The 26,628-nt window shown below is 43.7% G+C and overlaps 1 protein-coding gene and 1 non-coding gene across 2 annotated transcripts in view; one reads left to right on the plus strand and one right to left on the minus strand.

Moving 5' to 3' along the window:
* The window catches only part of LOC100447686 (neuroblastoma breakpoint family member 12), a 2,265,351-nt gene that overhangs the window by 1,552,060 nt on the left and 686,663 nt on the right, over positions 1–26,628 (plus strand). The window contains 1 exon segment of the mRNA XM_055078592.2: positions 8,350–8,386. Coding sequence (XP_054934567.1) covers positions 8,350–8,386 — 37 coding nt within the window.
* Positions 24,255–24,418, minus strand: LOC112131968 (U1 spliceosomal RNA). The gene has a single exon (XR_002913780.2). It is a non-coding gene; the product is annotated as a U1 spliceosomal RNA (small nuclear RNA).

Below are 26,628 nucleotides of genomic sequence, written 5' to 3' on the forward strand. Positions count from 1 at the left end.
CCTGCTCAGCTAAATCTATCATCTAAAGTGGGCTGTGGAGGCTGCTGTTGCTGGGGCTCTCCCCTTGGTGTTCTGGGCTGTGTTGTACTAAGTGGAGAGGGCAGTTGTGGGCAACCGTTGTGCAGAGATCACCACCAGGTGGGCAGGGGGCTGCTCTCTCCACACTATCAGTTGACAACGTACAATTCCTTTTATGAACTCTTGTAAGTGGTGCTGTATCTACCCATTGTTTTTGTTTTGTTTTTATTTTTTTGAGACAGACTCTCTCTCTGTCTCCCAGGCTGGAGTGCAGTGGCATGATCTCGGCTCACTGCAGCCTCTGCCTCCTGAGTTCAAGCGATTCTCCTGCCACAGCCTCTCAAGTTGCTAGAACTACAGGCACACGCCACTGTGCCCAGCTAATTTTTGTATTTTTAGTAGACAGGGTTTCACCATGTTGGACAGGCTGATCTCAAACTCCTGAGCTCAGGTGATCCACCCACCTCAGCTGCCCAAAATGCTGGGATTACAGGCATGAGCCACTGAGCCCAGGTTCTACCCATGTTTAAATAAGGTTAATAGTGTCTTTGAAAATATATATCATCTAAAGTGATGTGATTATCTAGTACAACCTTAGCCAGTGAATGGATAGCTTTTTTTTGAGCTGTGAAAGAGGCTACAGTTTCATCAGCAATACTTCTTTCTTTCTTTCTCTTTCTTTCTCTCTTTCTTTCTCTCTTTCTTTCTCTCTCTCTCTTTCTTTTTTTCCTTTTCTTTTCTTTCTTTCTTTTTTTTTTGAGACATGGTCTCGCTATGTTGCCCAGGCTAGTTTGCAGTGGTGCAGTCTCAGCTCACTGCAGCCTCAACCTCCCTTGCTCATGCAATCCTCCCACTTCAGCCTCCCAAGTAGCTGGGATTACACGGACACACCACCACCCCCGGTTAATTTTTGTATTTTTTTAGTAGAGACGGGGTTTCACCACGTTGGCCAGGGTGTTCTTGAACTCCTGACCTCACGTACTCTGCCCTCCTTGGCCTCCCGAAGTGCTGGGATTACAAGCATGAGCCACCATGCCTGGTTCTTTTTTGAATGTTTGGAAGAGTTCAGCTGTGAGGCCATTTGGTCCTGGGCTTCTCTTTGTTGGGAGGTTCTTCAGTCCTTTTATTTGTTATTGGTCGTTCAGGCTTTTGGTTTCTTCTTGATTCAATCCTGGTAGATTGTGTGTTTCTAAGAATTTATCCGTTTAGGTTATCCAACTTGTTGGTATAGAGCTGTTAATAATAGTTTCTTATGATCCTTTTTACTTGTGAGGCTTCTGTTGTAATACCTCCACTTTCATTTCAGATGTTATTTATTTGAGTCTTCTCTATTTTTTTTCTTAGTTTAGCCAAGTGTTTGTTAATTTTACTTTTTCCAGAAAAACAACTTGGGTGTGACAGTCCTACGTTGCATCACCACTGGAGGCCAGTAGTTCCCAATCAGCCTGGGAAGAATAGTAAGACGTCTCTCCTAAAAAGAGAAAGAGAAGGAGAAAGGAAAAGGAAAAAAGAAAAAAAGAAAAAAAACCAACAACTCAGTTTTGTTTATTTTTCTGTAGTATTTCTATTCTTCAGTTGATTGACTTCTGCATTGATTTTTGTTTCATTTCTTCACTGAACTTTGGATTTATTTTGTTGTTTTTTTCCTGGTTTCTTGAGGTGTAATGTTTATTTGAAGTCTTTCGTCTTTTTTAATGTATGCATTTATGGTTATAAACTTGACTCTTAGAGCTGTTTTTGCTGTTTCCAAAGATTTTGTTGTTTGTTTTCACTTTTGTTTGCCTCAATCAAATTTCCCTTTTGATTTGTTCTTTGATCAATCAGTTGTTCAGAGGTATGTTGTTTAATTTCCATGTATTTTTGAGTTTTCCAGTTTTCCTTATGTAGTTAATTTTTAGTTTCATACCATTGTGGTCAGAAAAGATAATTGATTGGATTGGAATCATTGTTAATTTGTCTAAGATGTACTTTTCATTATTTTAATTAATGTATAATAGTTGTACACATTTTGGGGATACACATGATATTTTGATAAACATATACAATTTGTAATGATCAAATCAGTGTAAGTAGTATATCTGTCACCTCAAAAACTTTATCTTTTCTTTATGTTAGGGATATCCCAATTCCTCTCTTCTAGTTATTTTAAAATATACAAGAAGTTATTTTTGTATATACTGTCAAATACTAGAACTTATTCCTTCTATTTAACTATATTTTATATGCATTAACCAATATCTTTTCTTCCTTCTCCCCTATCTCCTTCTCAGCCTATCTCCTTCTCTCAGCCTATCCCCTATCTCCTTCTCAGGCTCTTGTAACCACTAATTTTTATATATGCTATGACACACGAATTCAATTTTTTCTACTTGTTTATTTTTATATGGTTACAAATATGTCACATCAATTGCTTAAAAAGAAAATTCTCAATCATTTGTTGAAATATTATGTATTTTTAAATACATTGCTTTTTCAAGATTGTCAAAAATCTGTTCTCAATATATATATTGGTTTATATTTGGACTCTATTTTCTTTTGATCCATTTAATTGATCACATACCAAAGCTCTGTTGTGGCCATTACAACTCTATGATTGTTCTTTAAATCAGGTGGAGCTAGCCCTCCAATTTTGTTCTTCATTATACAGGCATTTTGGTTATGCTAGTTCATGTTAATTTTAGAATCAGCTGACCATTTTCTACCAACGATGCATGCTGAAATTTTGAGTCAGATTGCATTGAATTCATAGATCAAATTAGGGGAAATGAACATCTCAACAATATTCTTACACATGAACAAACAATATCTTTCCAGTTATTAGGCCTGCACTGTCTTCTCTCTGAAATATGCTCTAATTTTCAGTCATATTCATATTTTTGGATTTTATACACTTGACATTATTGTAAATGGTATTCCTTTTACATTTAAATTCTGCCATGCAATTGCATAAATACAATTTATTTTTGCATATTGATCTTATATCCTGCTAGAAACAAATGCTTTTTGGATTCAGGTTTGATCGGCCAGTGGCAATATCTTTGGAAACTTGCATATTTACCAGGCATGAAGAATCTTTCTCATTTGAATTGGAGCTTTATCATCAGCTCAAGGGAGAGGAAAGTCCTAACACATATCAAGTTCTGAGGTTGGGAAGAGTTGTACTTTGTAGATAAATGCATGTGAAATGTTCTGTATGTTTGCCAATAAGTTTTCATTAAGATTACTCATGCAGTTGATAAGGCTGCCCATTTGCACTTGTGTTTAGCTGCAATACTATAGTTGTAAAATTTAGAAGCCAATATTCTCCCTTAGTTTAAAATTTAATATTCAAGAACTTACTCCAGCATTATGTAGTGCCAGAAACTTTGGGATGATATGCAGTGATATGTCCAGCAAATATGAGTTTGTACCTGATCCATATTTTTATTTCTATTATAAAATGAGATCTTTAAGAGCTTTAAAATAATTAATAATGGCATGCTGAGGAGATTAGTTTGTGGGATATTCAGTAGCCGTAGGAAACAGTAGTTCCTACTCTGTATCTCAAGTGAGAGTCCACTCTTCAGTATGTCAGCTTCAAGACCCTGATCTGCAGTGGAATTTGCAGCCCCCTGCTGTGTCAGCTTCATTACTTCAAGGGAGGGTGAATGCCTTCAGTTCCTTAGGTCACAACTGACACGTAGCACATTTTGGTACCTCTTCGGTTACTGACCTTTATGCCCACTCATGTCAGGCTTGCTCACCTGAGTGATTCACAAGATCACATTCCCAATGCATCAGATCACTGTGTCACAAAAAAACAAAAGCATTTATTTGTCATTATGTATCTCTCCTGAATTTCAACCTTGATAGGCTAACATGGCTCACAAACAGCTTTAAATTTGGCTTCTCAAATGTCTGTCTAATGGTTTACAAAAGTCCAGTTACTCAAATGAATTTATCTTACAGTCCGGTTCCTATTGTTCCATGCTGTGCCTCTGTGACATAAACCAAGAGTCATTATATAAAAAGATTTATTCCTGCTGGCTTATAACCAACCAATAACTAGTATGCCTGTTATATATAGTTCTGTACATTGGGTTGCCAGTCTCCTTCTTTCTTTTGCCTGATTTTTGTTGGAAGTGGAGATGATGTAATGTTATGGGTCACTTCTATTAGCATCCCTGAACTACAGTTCTACCATCTATTTTTTAAGCTGTTTTACCTCGTTATTGTAAGATCTGCATATTTGTGAGCATCATTTATGTTATTAATAGTTAACATCTATGGTAGTCACTTCTTTGGTTAGGTCAGAGACTAAAATCTGAAAATTAGAAATCCATTCTTTATTTCAGGTGTTTGCACGCTGTTGTGTTGATCCCTCTCCTCTCCCAGAAAAGTCATTGTAGGCCCAAGTCGATGAAGGGACAGACTGAAAGAACAGATGCAGAGCATGGACTAAGTATGCAGTGCCCACTGAGTAGAAAATGTTGCTAAAGTTGCTTTTCTGCGATTGTCTAACATTCCTCTGAGTCACCTCGTCTGCTGCTTAAAAACCCCAAAGCATTTTCTTCACTGTCTTGTGGCCATTGTTATAAACCCCACTCTGCTCTTCCTGTGTCAACTACCACACAGTCTGTTTCATTGCATGGCCCTAAAGGCAGAGCCATTTTTCCAACTTTAGGTGCACTAAGGGTAACCTGTTTCTGCAAAACAAATAGATGTTAGTGGTTCTCTTAGTTGTTGTTGTTGCTGTTTTGTTTCTTTTTTTTTGACGTATAAGGCCATAATTGGAGTAATGTGAAAAATATTTTTTCCTCCAGAAGTTATTAGATGCTGCTATATACAATATTTTTTCTATCAGTACGCTATAATGTGCCCCAGCTATGCATTTTATATTTCCTAAAACTTCACTTCTGAGAAGGCCCTTCCCGAGTTTTTAAAAATTCATGGCCCACCCAGCAGCATTACTAAGTCTTTTGGAGTCTGGCCTCATGGTCTTTCTGTTGATTTTCCTGCTGTCAACATGTAATCTGTGAAATGAAACAAAGGGAGGGGATCCAGGCCAAGACTTGGTGACATTCACTTATGACAGTTGGCAGTCAGACACTATGTGCAGAGATCCTCCAGATCCTGTGTGACCAGCATCTTTGGGAGGTTAAGAGCCCAGCCCTGTCAGAACCACTATTCATTATCATCGACCCTTTCACCAGAATGCACCTGTGGGTGTCGGCTACTGATTTTCTCACTTCCAGGCAACTCAGGCTGAGCTGGGAGCAGAAATCTTAAGCTGTTGTCACTAAGGACTCTTCTGTGCTTCCTCTGTATCACCCGCCGTAACTAGCATAATGCTTTACTCACAGGGGCTCAGGAAATGCATTTGTTGAGCTCAACAAATTGAGAATCCAAGTTGCTTGATAAGCAGAGATGTTATAGTGTAGAGAATTGGATGGGGTAAGCAGAGGAACAAAACAGGTTGTCATTTTGTTGTTGTTGTTTCTTAGAGTACAAAAATTGTGACTGGCAACTGCTGGGGAATCCTAAGGCAGGACTTTAGTCCCTGACCCCCCTGCATTCTCACTACATTCATGTAAGCTGCTTTATTCCTTTCCACCTTAGGTATTTAATCTATAATTAGAGGATAAAATACGCAATTCCTAAATGCTAGTACTATGACTGATACAGAATTTATTTTGGACACAAGTGAATCTTGAAGTCTGCAAAGCATTTCAATTACCAAACAGAGGCCGGGTGTGGTGGCTCATACCTGTAATCCCAGAAATTTGGGAGGCTGAGGTGGGTGGATCATCTGAGGTCAAGAGTTTGAAACCAGCCTGGGCAACATGGTGAAAGCCCATCTCTACTGAAAATATAGAAAATTAGCCCAGCATGGTGGCATACACTTGTAATCCCAGCCACTCAGGAGGTTGAGGCAGAAGAATCACTTGAACCTGGAGGCAGAGGTTGCAGTGAGCTGAGATCATGCCATTGCACTCCAGCCTGGGCAAAGGGAGTGAAACTCCATCACAAATATATATATATATATATATAACTAGACAGAAGATAGATCATCTGTGATTACTATGTCAAGGACAATTTTAGAATACTTGTTAAACTCACCTCTTTCTTTTCACAGCTGGCCAGGACATAGTCAGTATCTACTGATACCTTGAACACCTTGGCTGTGTTAACTGTTTTGACCCAACATGGAGCCAAGATGTTGGTTGTACCTTGAGATGCTGACATCTGGCTGAAGTCCAGGGTCTCGGGCCCAGGACAGGTCATTCAGCTGTTTGAAAAAAACAGAAGAGAGACCAGGCCATCCACTGAGGTCATCTCCATGCAGCATGGACCACTGGTTCCAATGAACCCACCATCACCATGCTTCTCAGGAATCGCTGGTCACTAGACTGAGAGTTCTGTGAAAGCTGAGATCATATCTTACTGATCTCTGTGTTCATGGTTCCCAGCTCAGGGTCTAGCACTGAGGGAGTTCTCAGGAGAGTGTTCATCAATTATTGAATAAAAGCAATTGCAAACCTCCTCTCACCTGTATTCCTGTCCCAAATGTCCTGTCAGGAGTGCTGAGATTTCTCCCAGGATGCAGCAAATCCCTTTCCTTAGACCGGCCCTTGCCTTACACCATTCATGCCCCAGTATCCCTCTCTGTGGGACATTGGAGGAAAATGAGTCTGTTCTGAAGAAGTCCTCTTATGGTTCCCCCTGTCATTAGGAGCAATGTCTTCCCCTAAACTCCCATTCTCTGGGTTGCCACAACACCCCAATGTGTGGGAACTTCCATATTTTCTTAAAATGCTATGTTTCTGTTCTTTCTCTCATGGGCTTGAGTTCCTTTGGGGAGATATTAATATCTGAATCCCAAGTGTTTAACACAGTGTAAAGAAAATTAAACACCCAATAAATATTTATGAGATATCATTTGGAAACCTCCTTCAACTGTAAGTACAGAAGAATATTATAAGTATCACTGCTTTGTATACTAGCAAGGGACACTTACTCTGGCACCTGACCTAGGGCAGAGCTTTTTAACGTAAGAATGGATGTCTCCAGCCCTTCTCCCACATGGTTATTCCCTCTAACCCACACTGACCTGAAGGGCATCCACTGCTATGGCAGCCCCAAGGTCAAGGCTCCTGGGTCTGGGGCAGGGCTCATGGTCGCATCTTCCCCCTCTTGGAGTTGCTGCTGCCCCTCACTATAAACCAGCTCTGATCCACCCTGTGGCTCTCCCTGGCCAGGGGCAGGAGACTCCTGTGGAGTAAATTTCTCTCTCAGTCCCCACTGCTCAGCTCACGCTACTCCTTGAGGGCTTGGATGATGATAGGCATTGCCCATTTCCCCTGAGGCTTCTGTCCCAATTTGTCCTTATTCCCCCTACTTCTTTGGTTTTCATTTACCAATGGCTTGTCCTTTGTGGGTTGTTCTTATCCCCTAAACCTGCTGACTTTCTTTCTTTGATCTGTTCCCTCAGTTCTGGGCTTCCAGTGTGTGGACTCAGCTCAGGCTCCTGCAGGAGACACACAGAGTCAGGTCTCAGCTGCAGATCCTGGGTGGCATTAAAAACCATCTCAGTTCCTCAGAGACTCAGAGAAAACACAGTAGGAAGGGACCTCAGAGAGGAACAATAAGCCCCTACCTCACTGACCAGGAAAGTGAAGCCAAGAAACACTAAGACTCTCCCAGGCTCCCTCACCACATGGTGGCAGCAGATCGACCACACAAGCCTTGGCCTCAGCCTCCAGGTCCAAAGAACCTAACTCACCCTCCAGGAACTCACTGCTGCGTTTCAGAAAACTTTGGATCAAAAACAGCAATTTCCACTGTGAAAACAAATAAAGTAAAAGGGCTTTTCCTTGGACAAATGCTTTATCACCATTCTGTAGTCCTAGTATTTATACTCAGTCAGTTGTCATTCGCTGGCTGGTAGATTGGGGCAGGGGGCACATAAAGATTAAGTAATGCTTAACACAAGCCTGCTTTCCCAGCCTGGGATCTCAGCTCCTCCATTCTTGAGGGAGTTTCCTCTGCTGAAACTGCTGGAGAGTCTCAGTCCTCATGTGGGTCATTTTTCCATGATGATACCTGTTATTTTCTTCCTCTCTTGGAGATAAGAGGGAGCAGAGATTGGTTCTGGGTCTCCACAATTCTAGGTTTTCTCCTAAACCAGCCAAGTCAACTGAAAGCAATCATGACAGAGAGGTCAGGTCAGTGAAGAGGGTCCCGGGGAGCAGGGGGTCACAAGGACAGCCCCTCATGGAGATGGTCAGGACCATGACACAGGCAACATTTGACCAATTCTGCTGGAGATGATGTGCCAAGGATTAAAGGGAGGATGCTGCCATAAGGAGAAAGGGGAAGAACCAAAGGAGTAGGAGAAGAAGGAAAATAAAATGATTTCTATAAAGATAGAAAGAAAGGCAGAGCCCAGAGGCAAGCCACATGTCACAGAGGGTTAGTTCCAGGTTGCAGATCCTAACCAAGAAATTCCTGCTGGACTTTGCTCAGCCCAATTTCAAAAAGGTTTTGGATCAGTGACTTCTTTGTTACTTCCACGTTCCCACTTTGTGAACAAGAATTGCTAGAATCATTTTTCTGTGTCTGTCCCACCATTGCACACTGAGGGCAGATAAGCTGTTTGTTCAGTTTCACAGGTTGATAGAGGGAAGGGAATTATGTCAAGGATCTGGACTTAAAGGACACCCTCAGAAGCCTCATTCACACTTGGTGTAGATGACTAAGATAAGATTTTAAACTTTTGATCTGGTGTGGTCTACATAACATTTTTCACTTTGAACTAATGCTTTAATGACATGGAATTTGGAAACCTTAGGGGAAAGGGTGAATGTATTTTGCCAATGGGGGAATGTGAGTGTCCAACTGTGGTAGATGGAATTTCTGAAATGGCCCCCAAACATGCCACACCCTTGTCTCTAAAGCCTGTTAAGGTGACGAGACATCATTCCTGTGATTATGTTGTTATATGCCAGTTATATGACTTTAAGATGGTGAGGTTACCTGTGTAAACTGGATCTAATCACATCACTGCATACATGCCAGTGGTTTCTCTAGCTGTCAGGAGAGGGTGATGTCAGAAAGAATGGGAGCTTGAGAAGGACTCCATGAGCTGTTATTTGTTGAAAAATGGAAAAGGCCAGGTGAGAAGGAATGCAGGCAGCCTCTGGAGTTAGAGCGTCTCCTGCCTGACCACCAGCACACAAAAAGAAAACCCAGTCTTTCAACCCCCCAAAAATGAATTCCTCCTACACCTGAAGTGAACTTGGAGAAGTAGCCTGAGCTCCACATAATTACATAGCCAGACACACCTGGATTCAGCTTCCTAAAACCCTTATCAGAGAACCCAGCCTCTGTTCCAGACTTCTGTGGTTTCAATCCACTAGTTTGTTGCATGTGTTAATAGGCAGCAATAGAAAACTAGTACAGATGCCTATCTCTACTCTTGATTTATTATTTCAGATACATGGATGCTAATCCCTCTAAGAGAAAAAAAAAAAAAGCAAAGAACTACAGCAAAAATCTTGCGCTCACCTTTATGTCACTATTCTGGAGCCCTTGCAACCTGAAGAAGATAATGAGAGGCATTCCAAGCACATGAGGAGTATCTCTAATGTTACCAACCAAATTTCTGAAAGAATAAAGATGGTACAATACTACCTCCACATAATCTTTTGTGCAAATTCATCATCTATCTCTATTTCTTATAGCAGATTTTTTTTCTTTTTTAGCTCATTCATTTAGGCTTGCCAGATGAAGTTTAGTAGCAATTATCAGTTATCAGTAAAAATGAAACAACTCATGAAGAGCAATGAACATGACTATTAAGTTCCTCAAAAAAGTCCCTAAAATGCAGTATTTCCTCTAACTTTCACAAAAGTAATACAAAGATTCACTATTAAAAATCCTAATCTAAGAAAGGTTGAAATTTAATGATGTCGGTTTTCCAAATTTTTATTTTGTTGGGGCCCAGTCATGGGCACCAGCGATTAGGAAATGACTGTGCAGAGGCTTGAGGGAATTTGGGGAAAGACAAAAATATTCTAAAATGTGATACTGCTGATGGCTGCACAATTGGTGAGTTTTATTACAAGTAACTTTTGTTTGTTTGTTTGTTTGTTTGTTTTGGGATAGAGTGTCACTCTGTTGCCCAGGCTGGAGTGCAATGGCGTGATCTTGGCTCACTGCAACCTCCGCCTCCTGGGTTCAAGTGATTCTCCTGCCTCAGCCTCCTGAGTAGCTGGGATTACAGGGACATGCTACCGTGCCTGGATAATTTTTGTATTTTTAGTAGAGACGGGGTTTCACCATGTTGGTCAGGCTGGTCTCGAACTCCTGACCCTGTGATCCACCCACCTCAGCCTCCCAAAGTGCTGGGATTACAGGCATGAGCTACTGCGCCTGGCCACAAGTAACTTTTTATATGAAATTTCCGGTTTCAATTCTGACATATAAAGAGGTGGGAAGTCACCATTTGTCCTCACAGCAAGAATAAAGCTGAACAAACTGAAAACCAACAACTCTTCTTAGATGGCCAGAGAATTGAGGTCACTGCTACCCTGAAAACTAGAAAGACAGGCAAACACAGGGAGTCACAGCTTACCAGGAACAGAAGCTGCTGGAGCCAGCACTTGGGAGGAGCACTTAAATAGAATTGACAGATTACTAGAAGCTGAGGGTGGCCTGGCTTGAGCATTAAAAACTCTCTGAGAACCAGTCATGGGGGGATCTCACACTTTCCTAAGTCTGACCACTAGAAACCCAACAAAGTTCTCATGGTGAAGATCAGAAAAAAATCCCCGAGGATTGGCACTGCCAACTTCAGGACATATTGTAAAGCTACAGTAACCAAAACAGTATGGAGTTGGTGAAAAAATGTAAAACAGACTCATAGATCAATGGAAAAGAAAACAGAGCCCAGAAATAGACCTACATAAATATAATAAACTGATCTTTGATAAAGGTGCAAAGACAATTTAACAGAGCAAGGATGGCCTTTTCAACAAATGGTGCTAGAACACCTGGACACCCACATGAAAAAATAAATAAATGTACACACAGATCTTATAACTGTCACAAATGGATCTTATAACTACCTGTAAGGTTCAAAACCACAGGACTCCTAGGAGATAACACGAGAGAAAAGCTAGGTGACCTTGGGTTTGGTGATGATTTCTTAGAAACAGCATTAAAAGCACAATCCATGAAAGAAACAAAATTGAAAAGTTGAACTTCATTACAATTAAAACATTCTGCTCTGTGAAAGACACTGTTAAGAGAATGAAAAAACAAGCCACAGACTGAGAGAAAATATTTGCAAAATACAGATCTGATGAAGGGCTGGTGTCCAAAATAAATGAAGAACTCTTCAAATTCAATAATAAGAAAGTGAACAACCCAACTTAAAAGTAGGCAAAAGATCTGAACACCTCACTGAAAAGATACACAGATAGCAAATAAGTATATGAAAGAGATACTCAAAGTCATTTGTCATTAGAAAATTGCATATGAAAACAATGAGATAATAGAACACACCTATTAGAGTGGCTAAAATCTGTAAAAAGTGACAATCCCAAAAGCTGTCAAACAAACAGAGCTACAGGAACTCTCATTCATTGTTGGTGGAAATGCAAAATGGTACAATCACTTTGGAAAATAGTTTGCGAGCTTTTTTTCTTTTACAAAGCTAAACATAGTCTTACCCTATAATCTTGCAATGGCAGTTTGACTTATTTAGCCAAATGACAGGAAAGTTTATATGTTCACCCAAAAACCTGCACACAGGTATTTACAGCAGTTTTATTTATTATTGTCAAAAACTGGAAGCAACCAAGATGCCCTTCTCAACAAGTGAATGGATAAACAAATTGTGGCGTATCCATACAATGGAATATTAGTCAGTGATGAAAAGAAATGAGCTATCAAGCTATGAAAAGACATAAAGGAACATTCAATTCATAATGCTTGAAAAAAGCCAGTCTGAAAACCTACATACTGTATCATTCCAACTGTGGGACATTCTGAGAAAGTCAAAAAGATAGAGATAGTAAAATGATCAGTGGTTGCCAAGGGTGAAGGAGGGAAAGGAGGGATGAATTAGTGAGGCACAGGGAGTTTTCAGCAGTGAAACTATTACATGATACTGTATTTGGGAGTCATGACACTGTAATTTTCAAAACCCAAAGAATTGTTTTAAAAAAATAAGATAAAAGACAAAACACTTAATGTGAACTATAGACTTCAGTTGATGATAATTATCAATATTGGTTCATCCAGTGTAACAAATGTACAACAATACTGCAAGATATTAATGGGGGAAATTGTGTATTGAAGGACAGGGAGGCACATGGGAACTCTCTATAGTAGCTGCTCAATTTATCTGTAAGCCTAGAACTGTTCTATAAAGTAATATCTATTAATTTTTCTAAGTTAGAATGTGAAAGCTCCAAATTCAATTTTTGGTGGCATCCTGATATTGTGTGGTTAATACTTGGCATTTAGATGCACCAAACTGGAGTCAGAGCAGTTGAAGATTTCAATGTCTGTGCCTTCACCCTCTGTGCCTGGAGATGCCCCTGGAATCCAGATGGCAGATCAATTAGGTCATAGTGGCATCAGCACTCCAGAAAGTGTAGGTTCCAGTAAGGACAGGGTGAAATCACCTTGGAGGGCAGAACTTGCTAAATACTTGGAACCACAGATCAAAGGAGAAGGAGACAGGGAGGAACTGCAGGCTACAGAATGAGCTCCCTGACTGAAAGATAAATGCAGCTTCAGAGAATTTTGGCAAATTTTGTGAGAGAATTAAAAGTCAGAAAAAGAACTTAGATTTCAATGCAAAGTGGTCTATTTAAAAAGAAAGAGAAGGAAGGAAGGAAAGGAGGGAAAGAGGGAGGGAGGGAGGAAAGAAGGGAGGGAACTTAGATGAAGATTAGAATATCTGGGAATGGGCTTAAACCATCAATCGTTTCCATTAATGACCACATGCTAACTAATTATAGCACAGAGATACCATACTGTAACATCAAGTACAGTTAGCATGGGGGTGAGAAAGTGTTCCCCAACCTTTCCATTCTCCTCTGAAGACACATTTTCTTCTGAAGAAGAACAGAGATATTGAAACATGAATGAGCTGGGGCACCCGACACCAGTTTACACGAGGCCACGACCTTCCCTGCTGCCCCTTGCTTGCTTCAGAGGCTGCCCCGCAGCAGGTGGGGGCCTCAGCCCCAGGTCTGATGTTGTCCATTTGCTTTCTCACTGGGCTTATTTCCTTACACTGACTTCCACTCCCCAGGACCCTGTGAGTGGCCACATGGGAAAGACACAAACTGGCCATGCCCCTTTCTCTCTGATACCTCTTGATGCCTGCAGAGGTGAGTTCCAGACCCACTCCATGAGTAGTGACTTGAGACTTGCTCACAATGATGTCCCTGTCCAAGAGCAGGGACTGGCACTTAATAGCCACACCATGAAAGCTCAGTGAAAGAAGGCATCCACCACAAGGTCCTGGAGGATGAAGAATTCCACTATGGTCCATAACATTTTAGTCCCAGAACATCCCAGATTAGGAGATGTGAAAGGCTTTTGAAAGTGGCCATTCTTTTAAACCATTATGCTGGCAGCTGCACCATGTTTCCCCATCCTGGATATGTCTGGAGGGCACCGTCTACAGCCATACCCACCTCCCCACCCAGGACAGTGCAGCAGCATTAATTTGGGGGATGCCAGTGGGCAAGGAAGGGGTGAACCATGAAAGCTAAACAGGAGAAAGCAGATGGAAGTGGGGCAACAGGGTGGAAATAGAGAGAGAAAATAAAGGTGAGTAGAGAATGGGGGGACTCAGGGGGAGAGAGAGAGAGAGAGAGGGAGAGAGAGATCTAGCCACTAAGGAAGGAAAAAGTCCAGAAGAGAACACTTGTCTGCTTAAGTAAAATAACTTACACCTAACCAGGTGCAAGGGCACTGCAGGTCATGGGTGGCATGCCCTGGTCATGCTGTGATGTTTAGGGGCCATGACATCTACCCTTTGAATCCAAATCATCAAATAGAGAGGGGACTCTGTCCCTATCTAGCTGGCAATGCCTTGCGATTTTACCTTTTAGATCTGGCAGCTCTCCACATCTGCTCACTTTGTGGGAGGAAGCTCTTGACACACCAAATCAGGATGATTCAAAAATCAGAGCCTTGGAGACTTCACTGGAAGCCCTGGACAGTGGGAGCTGGTGGCATCCGGAGGGTGGAGTCCAAGAGGTAGCAGCGCTGAGGCTCCACACACCCTCAGGAGGATGGTAAGGGGCAATCTCTTGGTGAGCGCCTACTTCCCCAGGAACCTCCGCCTAGGTGGAAATGGGCCCCATGCCTAGCTTTTCTCTGGACAGGCCCTAGCCAGGGATCCAGGGTACTGGCTGAGTCCCAGGCAATGCAAATGCCTGTGTGCTGACCTTGTGGTGACTGGAAGGAAGCACCATGATCCTTCCACTTGGAACTGGACTTGCAAAGACGATGGCTCCTGCTGCTTTCAATTTCCTTGGACTTTGGCAATCAGATTTAGCCTTTTGGAACGTGAACATGACTCTTTTGGGTCACCCCAGGTATGGGGTGCCCTTGGATCTGCCGGTCCTCCCCAGGCCTCAAGGACTGGCTGAAATTCATCATCTTGGTTGGTGTCACCACACTCACACTCCCCAGCAAAGATCCCCCAAAGTGTCCTGACTAGAAACATATTCCTCAACTTCCTCTCAGCTCGTGGTAGCCATTCTTCTGTTAGTGTAGGCTGCATGTGGGAGGCTGGTGGTGGGTAGGGTGGGAGCGTGGAGAAGGAAGAGGAATGGTAGCCAAAAAGGAGCCGAGAAGGAGGAGGAGGCAGGAAGTATGGAAAGCTGGAGGGAGCTGGGGAAAATGGGTATGGGGGTAGTGTGAGGAAGACAGGGAGCAGGAGAGAGAGGGGATTGGAGACAGAGGGAGAGGAGGAGGAGAAAAAGGCAGAATAAGAAGAGCGGAAATTCCAGCATATCCCAAATCTTGTTCCAGAAACGGTCATCAGTGCTCCATGGATAAAGGGAAAAGGAAATTTGCAAAGAAAAAGAAAGAAGCCCCAGCGGGTAGGGGGTCTCGGCAGAATGTTTATTTCAGGGCAGGAAACTCTGGCAACCCAGCAGAACTGTTGGCTTTAGTGGAGGCCTAAATATAGTTCTTCTCTGTCCCTAATCCTGAAAGGTGCTTAATCTCATTCTCTGAGCTAGAAACCTAAAGAGAAGGGCAGACAGAGGTAAGTCTGGGGTGACTCCTCCTATTGTAGATTAAAGGTACTCAAGTCCTGTGTGACAAAGAGAAAAAAATACCTGAAAAGGAAATTCTGGTGACTATGGAGGCTGAGAATTCACTTGTCAAATGCCCATAACTGAGAATATTCTCAAGAGCTGGTTCCATGGGTTAATGGTGAGCACTCTGGACTCCAAATCAAGCGATCCGACTTCAAATCTCTGTGCTACCTTGTTGTCTGCCGGCCTTTTACTCTGGAGCCAGAAGCCACTTTGGGAAGCAAACTCCTCCCTCAAAGACAAAGTGAAAGGGATGTGGTTTACATTTGCCCTTGCTACCAAGTCCTGGGTTAGAGAAGAGAAAGGAAGGTTTGGGTCCCGGGGAAGGAAGTTCTGCTGCTGCAAATCCCCTAGTCCCTCCTGCTCCGGCCTCCCAATGCGTCCCCTGCGATGTCCCTCCTCCTCTCCCTTTCCCTCCTCAGGGGTCCGGGTCCCAGAAACCAGCTTCTCGCAGTGGCCTGGTCCACAGGGAAATTGCCCAAACATCCCATCGGAGTCACCAATCCTGGTCCCAGTCCTGGGCGAACCTCCCGGCCCCCTGCAATCGGAGGCCCGGACGCCGTAGCCAGCGCCCCAGCAGCCGAACAAGTCCCCATCCCCTCTCAGGGCGACCCTGGGCCTTGGGGTGAGAGGTTTCCTACACTAAAAGGGCTGCCACCCCTCAATGCTAGACCCCGAGATTCCTCTCACTCGTAATTGCATCCATTGTCTTTTTGCTAAGTAAACGGTGGCGTGAGAAATTTTGATAGGGTTAGCTCAGGCATTGGTGATTATGTCTCAGTTTAGGGTCGATGGTTTGAGACCTAACTTAGAAGTAACACTGTTTTATTCAGATGGCCCATCCTCTTCCGAATGGTAATTTACTCTGTTCTTCATATTCAGATTTCCATGCCGAATTTCTAGCTCCTATTGCAGGCCCTCTATTGCGGGCCCTAAAAGTCGCTGTTTCACTAAGCTTTGGAACCCGACTCCGGGAAATCTCATTCTTTCGTCCGAAAATTTCAGCCGGAAAGAGAAATCCGCGCGGCGGCCTCTTCAGGCGCCCGGGCCGGGAGCGCGGGTTCTGATCCTCGGTCGCCGGGCCGGGCTCCCGCAGGACCACGGGTAAGAGGAGCCTGAGCAGCTCGGAGGGATGAGTGCGGGACGGTGGGGGCTCCCCCTCGTCCTGCCAGTACCTTGCCCCAAGGAGAAGATGCCTTAGGACGCGACAGATAAAAAAACCTTTTCTTCTGCTTGGCAGAACACTTTGGATGCGGCTCATGGTGGGTCTTGAGAGCAAGCTAAGATGTCCCGCCAGACGCTCAGGACCATCGCTCTGATTTTCATATTTTGCAAATATGAAAATTTTCAGCGGTTATGAAGGACTGAAAAACACCGCAGTCTTTAAGGGGCTCAGTTTGGAGGGCGTGCGGAGGTGTCGGGGTGGGGGACGGGAGAGAGGTGCCTTGTTGGCTCCTTGGAGTGAACTGATAGGAGGGAAAACACACAAATTCCATTTCCCCTAGCAGACTGGACTGCAGGGCCTAGGATGGAAAACTGGGCAGTCAAAGAGCAACAATATGTAGAGGTTGGCTGCATGCATTGAAAGTTGTTATCCCTCACGCCTGTAATCCCAGCGTTTTGGGAGGCCAAGGCGGGCGGATCAAGAGGTCGGGAGATGATCATCTTGGCCAACATCGTGAAACCCCGTCTCTACTAAAATACAAAAATTAGCCGGGCGTCTTGGCGCGTGCCTGTAATCCCAGCTACTCGGGAGGCTGAGACAGGGCAATCGTTTGAACCCGGGAGGCGGAGGTTGCAGTGAGCTGAAGCTGAGATCGCGCCACTGCACTCCAGCCTGGCGACAGAGCAAGACTCCGTCGCAAAAAAAAAAAAAAAAAAAAGAAAAGAAAAGAAAGGAAGGAAGGAAGGAAGAAAACAAAATTGTTATCCCTAGAGAGAAGTGTAGGGAGTACCAGAACACTGCTGTTGTTGCTGTTCACCACCAGCTTTAGAGCATATGCAACTGGTAACAGTGTACAGTGCATCAAAAATCCTTCCTGTTTACAACCAATTATCACAACTAGCTACAGATTTCTTTGTTCCTTCTCCACTCCCACTGCTTCACTTGACTAAACTTAAAAGAAAAAAAATTGTTTTTACATGTGATATTGTTTAAATTGATCCTCAGCCCACCCTCCTCAAGTAGCTGGGACCACAGGTGTACAACATGGTGTCTAGCTAATTTTGTAGAGGCAGGGGTTTTGCCATGTTGGCCAGGCTGGTCTCGAACTCCTGGACTCAAGTGATCTGCCTGCCTGGGCCTCCCAAATTGCTGGGATTACGTGCTGGCCTCCATGACCAGCCATCATTTGTATTTTGAATTTAAATATTTTATAGTCATAAGTATCACTCTTCAAAGATTCTGAGTTCTGTAGCATGTACATGGTGGGGTTCAGGACATACTACTCCAAAATATAACACCTTGGGGTATTGGATATTTTATGCTAAAGGAATTTGAGAAAACAACAGAAGCAGGAAGGTCACTGTCACCCTCCCCCTGCCCTTCTTCCCCAAAGCAGATCATAAGGCTCTCATGTGAGAGGTGCTCTCTCTGTACCCAGAGGAAAGATGCATTGTTGTGTCTGAAGACACAGTGACACAGAGTCTGAGCATACAGACCTGGCTACATTTCCCCCAGTTTATTACCATTAGATCATACTCCTTTCATATCTCACTTCTCTATGACTATCCACTAGTCATCAAACCTACCGTTAAAAAAAAAACTTGAAGTTTAGCTGTTTCTTCAGGCCTTCATTTCTTTAGGAAGGCTCTTCTTCTGTCATGTAAAACTTACATTAAATAACTAAATATGCTCTTCTCTTGTTAGTCTGTGTTTTGCTATAAGGTTCTCAGCAGTGAACCTAGGCTGGGTGAGGAAAAGTCATATTTCCTCCCTTACATATACAAAATGTCTTCCACTGTAAAACTATAAAAATTTTATTGAGGCAGGTTTGAAGCAAGAAATAGAACCATTATTCCCCTTTGGATGAACTGAACAGATGAGCGAACAAACCCCCAGTTCCTCCCAGATACAAATACTTCTCTAGCTCATTCCCTGAAGCTCCTTGAGGGTCAAACCTGCTGGAGATTGAGGGGCCTTCCTGGGACCTCCCAGCCCAGGAGATTACTGCTGGTGAGAGGATTGCTGCAGTCTCCTTGGGAGGGTGCACAGCCACTGGAAAGTATCACTGCTGTAACTTCAATACAACAAATTGTCATCACATCTGCTCTTTTTGTTTATTTGTTTTTTTGGAGATGGAGTCTCGCTCTATCACCTGGGATAGACTGCAGTGGCACAATCGCAGCTCACTGCAACCTCTGCCTCCTGGGTTCAAGTGATTCTTCTGCCTCAGCCTCCCAAGCAACTGGGATTACAGGTGCACTGCCATGCCCGGCTAATTTTTGTATTTTTAGTAGAGACAGAGTTTCTCCATGATGGCCAGGCTAGTCTCGAACTCCTGTCCTCAGGTGCTCTGCCCACTCGACCTCCCAAAGTGCTGGGATTATAGGCATGAGCCCTTGCACCTGGCCACATCTGCTCTTTGTGCAGTGTTGCAGGCATAATACAAGAGCTAACATGCAAATAAGTAACATATGAACACTCATCAACTGTGCCTGACATGCCAAGTGCCACATGTCAGGCACAGTCAATGAGTGTGCACAATTAATTATTTAGTCTTTACCACAGGCCAAGGTCACACCATCATCTTCATCTTCCATATGAGACAACTGAGATGCAGAGATGTTAAGTTACCTGCCCAGGGTCACTCCGGTCAGATTTCTTTCACTGTCTTACTTTTTCTATGTCAAGTTTTTCTCACTGTCATAATTTTTGCAAGGGCACTTTCATTAGGAGCAATATAAACACAGTAGTTCTGAGAATGTCTTCTGGTGCCAGGCTGCCTTCACTTCAAATTCCTGCTTTCACATCCTTCTTCCCTGGCTAAGTGACCCTGAGCACTGCATCTTGCTTCCAACCTCCAAGCTTCCCTTGTCTATTCCTGGACATAAGCCAGGCTAAATATGAAAGGAGTTTAGTTCCAAGTCTACGTGTGAAACAAAGATGACAGCCTTTTCCCAAGGCAAACCTCTTCCTTTCTTGGGGATCAGATCTCCTTAGCAAAGTTAACAAATTAGGCACGAGATTGGAAATTATGGCTCAGGAGCCATGAAGCCAGAAGCCACAAGATTCCTAAGCTCCCCAATTGTGCCTATAGATAACATCATTAGTGTCAAACCTAAGATTGGTGTTCAAGGTATTTTTCAGACCCTGCCATATGATGGACTAGCTGGCACACCCAGACAGGTAAACTGGCTCATCTGGTCCAGTGGCCCCCACTCAGGGACTGACTCAGTGCAGGAAGACAAGCTCTGACTCCCTGTGATTTTCATCCCCAACCCAACCAATCAGCTTTCCCCATTCCCTAGCCCCCTGCCCGCCAAACTATCCTTAAAAAAAAAAAAAAAAAGTGTCCTCTGAATTTGCGGGGAGACAGATTTGAGTAATAATAAACCTCTGCCCTGGTCACTTAGCTGTCTCTGCATTTATTAGATTCTTTCTCTATTGCAGGAAGCCTGCTGTTCTCAGCTCCATTGGCTTTTCTGGGCAACCAGCAAGATAAACTCACCAGTTACATTAATAAAAGAGAAACACAAATGGTGCATATGCTTGAAAAGAAATGTAAGTCTTTTCTTCCTCATTTCCTGAGGAGGAAGGAATGATATGACAGGCAATACACTGTCCTAAATATTTTCATGATTCTCCTGCCTCCCCCATATCCTTCTTATCCCAACAACTGCTCCCTAGAAACCTTCAACTTAAACACAATCCTGCCAGAACTAGGTTTGTCCTTCCCTTGCATTTTCCTCTCACTTGCCCCGCACCCCTTCCAAATCTGTTCTTTCACTTCCAGGTCATTGAGTTTTTCCATTTAAAAATATGAAAGATACAGAAAGAAGAAGATAACCAGTCATCCATATTCCCACCACCTGGAATTGAGTACTGTTCACACATGTACATATTTTTTCTTCCAAATCATTTTAAAGTTACTCTCATTTTTTTTAATTATACATGCTTAGCGTAGACCATAACACCAATACAGAAAAAGTACAGATATGTAAAATTTCTGATCACCTTAAGTTCAAAATAACTTTTGTTAACATTAGGGCAACACTGACTGAGTCATGTTCTTCTGGTGTATCTACAGAGAGAAGAATGTATATTTTAGCTAGACTGTCCCCCCAACGCCCCTGCAAAAGAAAAAACAGAACAATAAATAAAGAGAGAGAGAGAGATATATATATAGAAGCTATATATTATATATATACATATATAGGAGCTATATATTATATATATACATATATAGGAGCTATATATTATATATACACACATATATAGGAGCTATATATTATATATATACATATATGTGTATATATATGCTTTTGTAATATTGAGCTTAGACTCTATTTTTATTTTACAAATATTCCATTTGGGCCCGGCGCGGTGTCTCACGCCTGTAATCCCAGCACTTTGGGAAGCCGAGGCGGGTGGATCACGAGATCAGGAGATGGAGACCATCCTGGCTAACACGATGAAACCCCATCTCTACTAAAAATACAAAAAATTAGCCGGGCGCGGTGGCGGGCGCCTGTTGTCCCAGCTACTCGGAAGGCTGAGGCGAGAGAATGGCGTGAACCCGGGAGGCGGAGCTTGCGGTGAGCCGAGATGGCGCCCCAGCACTCCAGCCTGGGCAACAGAGAGAGACTCCTTCTCAAAAAAAAAAAAAACAAAAAACAAAAAACAAATATTCCATTTAATAGTGCATGAATTTAACTGAAGACAAAGAGACAGAAACAGAAATGAAGGAATTCCTGAACTCTGAATCATATTTAGAGAGACACTTTTCTAAAGGAATCCTCTAAAGCTAAACATACGTTAAATTAAGTAGAATGCATTATGATTTGCAGTGTTTTTTTGTTTGTTTGTTTGTTTGTTTGTTTTTGAGATGGAGTTCTTATTTTGTTTTGTTTTGTTTTGTTTTTCTCTGTTGCCCAGGCTGGAGTGCAGTGGCTCGATCTCAGCTCACTGCAACCTCCGCCTCCCAGGTTCAAGCAATTCTCCTGCCTCAGCCTCCCAAGTAGCTGGGACTACAGGCGCGTACCACCACACCCAGCTAATTTTTGTATTTTTAGTAGAGATGGAGTTTCACTTTACTAAGTGGCCAGGATGGACTCGATCTCTTGGCCTTGTGATCTGCCTGCCTCGGCATCCCAAAGTGCTGGGATTACAGGCATGAAGCACTGTATTTTTAGTAGAGATGGGGTTTCACTTTACTAAGTGGCCAGGATGGACTCGATCTCTTGGCCTTGTGATCTGCCTGCCTCCGCGTCCCAAAGTGCTGGGATTACAGGCATGAAGCACTGCGCCCGGCCTTTTTCTTTTTCTTTTGTTTTCTTTTTCTTTTTTTTTTTTTTAAGCAGCATCACTCACTCTGTCACCCGGGCTGGAGTGTAGTGGAGCGATCTCCACTTACTGCAACCTCCACTCCCAGGTTCAAGAGATTCTCCTGCCTCAGCCTCCTGAGTAGCTGGGATTACAGGCGTCTGCACCACACCCAGCTAAATTTTTTTTGTATTTTTAGTAGAGATGGGGTTTCCCCATGTTGGCCCGGCTGGTTTCAAACTCCTGACCTCAGGTGATCCGCCTGCCTCAGCCTCCCAAAGTGCAAGGATTACAGGCGTGAGCCACCACGTCAGGCCTGCAGTGGTTTTCTTACTACTTTTTACAATCAAATTGATTAAGGCATTGGTTGAATATGGTACAATGCATCCATTTCAAGTCTGATGACATGTCTACTACTCCAGAAGGTCCTCTTGTGCCCTTTGCAGTCAGTCCCCTCTACTCCCTGACTCCAGCAATTAATGATGTATTTTCTGTCACTATACAGGTTAGTTTCACCTGTTCTAGAAATTCACCTTGATGGCACCACACAGAATGCACTCTTTTGAGATTCACCCATGTTATCTCATGTTTCCATAATTTGTCCCATCTTACTGAGGGTGGTATTCCATTGGATGAATATATCACAATAGGTCCATTCACCTCTTGATACATATGAACTGTTTCCAGTTTGGGGACTATTGTAAACAAAGCTGCTAAGAACAAGTTCTTTTTGTTAATATTTGTTTTGTAAATTCCGTTTGTCATTCTTTAGTATTAACTTATTTTGTAAAAGGACGTAACCTTCATAAGTGCAAAATTCATTCAAATGTTACAGAGGCCTGAAGCAGAAGCCTACACAATTTCCTTTGTTATATTTCATAATTAAGGGGAAAAAACTTCATCTGGGATATTGTTTCCTATCAACAAATCCTTAATGTAAGCCACACACGATGCTAGCTGTACTATTAGACTATCTTCTGTAATCTGTGCAATAACTCTAAGAAGTACTTCAAATTATTATTTTCCTGTAACACTTTCCAACTTGAAGCCTAGCAAATTGAAGGACCTGGCCCCAGGTCAAACAAAAGGCAAGCGGCAGCGCCAGGACTGGAAGAAGGCCTTCCCAAAGGCAGACAGAAGCTCACGTCTTTGTTAGAACCTCGGTATTTCTGATGCGCCTGGAAGCCAACATCCAAGCCATTCTCAACCACTGGCTTTGTGGGCTGCTTTTGCTCAGAAACTCCTCGATCAGGAATCCCAAGCATACGTTAGTGATGACGGTCCCGAAACAAGGGACATTTCTTAAACATTCTAAAAACCCGTTTGCTCATCAGTAACGCAATGAAAGTTGCTTTCGTCTTGGTTCATGTATTTAATGTTTGAGCAAGGCAATGTCCGCTGCTGGGGTTAGAAGTAAATGGCTCGTCTTCATCAAACTAGATCAGTTCGTAGAACGTACGGCTTCCACTCGCAGTGTCCTGAACATTAGGTGGCCGTCTTGTTCGTTCTAGCCGGTTTTCTTTGGAGCCGCGGGTTTCTGCGCCGCACCCTGGTGGGGATGGCAGAGGCTTCTCGGGACATGGGGATCTATGCGTGCCGTCCCCGGGGTAGCCACCAGGGGACGCCATAGGCTTTCCCGCTGTGGTCCTCCTTGCCTTTTCCGTTTGGGCCAGGTAGTTTCTATTGACCAGGACATTACAGATCAGAAGTGGGTGGGGTCAGAAAATACACCCTGGGAGAGGCTGGCAAAATGCCCAGAACCGCCATCACTAGGCCTGGGGTTTTCTTCTGTAGTGGAATTCTCGTGTTCATGCAGTGCAGGGAGGATCGCAGCGCATTTCCGCCAAGACAGGTGAGACTGCGGTTCTGACCTGCGGGCCTTGATGAATATGCGTTAGGACACCTGGGCGCCGGCACAGCCGTTCTCCTACGCTAAGTAAGAGTGTTATGTCTACAACCGAAAGGGGACACTAAGAGCCCCAAAGGCCCTGTTTTCATCCCAAAGAACAGTGCCCGTCTGCGTAGTTTCCACCTGGCTCTATGAGGTGAGAACACATTCCCCGTTAGCACAGAAATCCTGAAGCAGAGGCTGTGTAAAAGGTGACAGGGGGCTAGGGAAAAACACGAAGATTTTTCACAGAGCATGAGACCCCAAGAGACTGGAGACTATGGATCAATTTTTGCAATAAGCAGCCTTTTATGTACAAAGGGAAGAGCTATGCAGCCTTCGCGCTAGTTAACTTGTGATAAACAGGCTCACAACGGCTGACGCTTGTTCCTTCTCTAGCGAGAAGGACAACGACATGCCACTTCCTGTTCCCCAGCCATCCAACTGTAAAAATAACATGACACCACCCATATTATGCACTAGTAAAAGTATCCCTTCACATACAATCTGCTTTTTCCAGCACAAAATTCGGAGGAAAGCGCGAACGCAGTCCCCCACTACCACAAATTATGCAGTCGAGTTTCCCACATTTGGGGAAATCGCAGGGGTCAGCACATCCAGAGTGCAATGGATAAGCCTCGCCCTGGGAAAACCACCTTCGTAATCATCGTATCTCCCCTGCCAGGTAAGTATGAGATCATACACCTCCGCCCTGCCACAGCTCCATACGCCTCACCCTTTACATGCACGGTCACTTCCCACTCGCAACCCCCCACCGCCCCCCACCACCACCCCCATGCCACCCCGAGCCCTCCTGGCCCTGACACATAGCTGGGACTATCACGTCCAACCGGCGGTCCTGGACTTGCCCCCACAGCAGGAGAAATCCTTCGTGGCGAAGCAGCAGCCCCTGAGCTGCCTCATCTGCACAGGAATCGCCCTATCCGTGAGGTCACCGACAGCGCCTTTCCCGGTCCGGCTCTGCTCTTCCGCTCCACCCTCTGCCACCTCAGCCGATCAACCCGCTGCCGGAGCCGGCGAAGGAAGTGACTCTTGCCTCTCCGTCTTTTCCCTCCCATCCCCGCGCCTGGTCTCTCCCAAAGAAGTAGGTTCTTAGTCTGTGATGCCAAGGACCCCTTTGGAGGCCAGCTGGAGCCTGTGCGGTCTTCTTCATATAACGTCTTTTAATGCGCAAACTAGAAAGTTTAGGATTACAAAGAAAACCGGTTCTTTTCACAAACGGTTATCCTTGTGATGTAGCATTCCGCTTGACATTGGAAGTCGTTCGATATCAGAGAGAAACCGTATCTATGAAACTATAGAGGCTGCTCTATGACTACAAACCAGCCATTCTTACTTGTTTTATCACTGGGAGTGTTATAAAGACGGTCGTCCAGTTTCATGAATCTTGCAGGGTTTTTTCAAATACAGCAATGTACAAAAATGTGCTGCCCCAGAAGAGCACACTGGACACTCAGACATGGTGCTGGAGTTTGTCATCTCTTCCACTGCCTTCTCTAGACCTTGGCGCTTACCTCATGTTAACACTTTACATGCTGCAAAGACAAAAACAAAGTCATCCAAATTTGGCAAAAATATTTGGGGGAAATTTTATTTCAGGTGTTTAACTGATTACTTTTAATATGTAGGCCACAACACCAAACTCTGACAATACTCCACAGATTTATTAATGGTTTCCACTCCCGTCTCTGCAAATCTATCAGGCAAGTTTTTCCTGCCCTTTACTTTCATATAAGCTGAGTCATACAGTGTGTAGTGGGTTTTGGGGGGAGTGTTACTGCCCAACAGGTTCACCTTGCCTGCTGCCTAGACAGAGCCAATTTTTCGACACAGGGGAATTGCAGTAAAGAGCTGCACTTTTTATTTGGTGGTTGGGGGCCAGTGAGTTGAGAGTTCTGATTGGTCAGGTTGGAGATGAAATCACAGGGAGCTGAAGCTGTCATCTTCTGCTGGGTCAGTTCCTGCGTGGGGGTCACAAGACCAGCTGAGCCAGGTTATCAGTCTAGCTGGTGCCAGCTGATCCACTGAGTGCAGGGTCGGCAAAATATCTCAAGCACTGATCTTAGGCTTTCCAATTACGATGTGATCTCCAGGAACAATTTGGGGAGGTTTAGAATCTTGCAGCCAGAGGCTACATGACTCCTAAACCATAATTTCTAATCTCGTGGCTAATTTGTTAGTGCTGCAAAGGCAGTCTAGTCCCCAGGCAGGAAGGGGGTTTGCTTTGGGAAAGGGATATTATCATCTTTGTTTCACAGCTAAACCATAAACTAATTTCCTCCCAAAGTTATTTCGGCCTGTGCCCAGCAATCAACAAGGACAGCTTGGACGTTAGAAACAAGATTGAATCAGTTAGGTCAGATCTCCTTCACTGTGGTAATTGTCCCAATTGTAATGTTTGCAAAGGCGGTTTCAGAAGCAGAGGCATAGGTTTGACTTCTTTCACTCAGTCTTATGTCTATGAGTTTTTCATGTTATTCATATGGTTATTTGTTTCTATGTGTATTCCTTTGTAGGAATATACACTAACTTATTTATTTCTTCTGCTGTTGTTGAACATGTTGACATAAAAGAAAGAGGCTGAAGCACAAAATATAATTTAGAGTTTACTTGAGCCAACATGAAGACAGCTGCTTGGAAGACTCACACCCAAGGATCTGAGCTCCCTTTGGCCTTTGTTACAAGCAGGTATTTAAAGGTCAAAAGCAGGGACAGACAGTGGGCTGACAGAAAGGTGCCTGTCAGGAGTTCTCACTGGTTTACAGAAATAACATTGCTTGGTGATTGGCTATATGTTGTTAAGTTATAGGGTATGGGGGTATAGGGATTGGTGTGGCATTATTAGGTTAATTTACAGCTACTTGAGGTGATAGCAAGCAGTT

The sequence above is a fragment of the Pongo abelii genome, chromosome 1 (genome assembly GCF_028885655.2).
Source record: "Pongo abelii isolate AG06213 chromosome 1, NHGRI_mPonAbe1-v2.0_pri, whole genome shotgun sequence".
NCBI classification, from domain to species: domain Eukaryota; kingdom Metazoa; phylum Chordata; class Mammalia; order Primates; family Hominidae; genus Pongo; species Pongo abelii.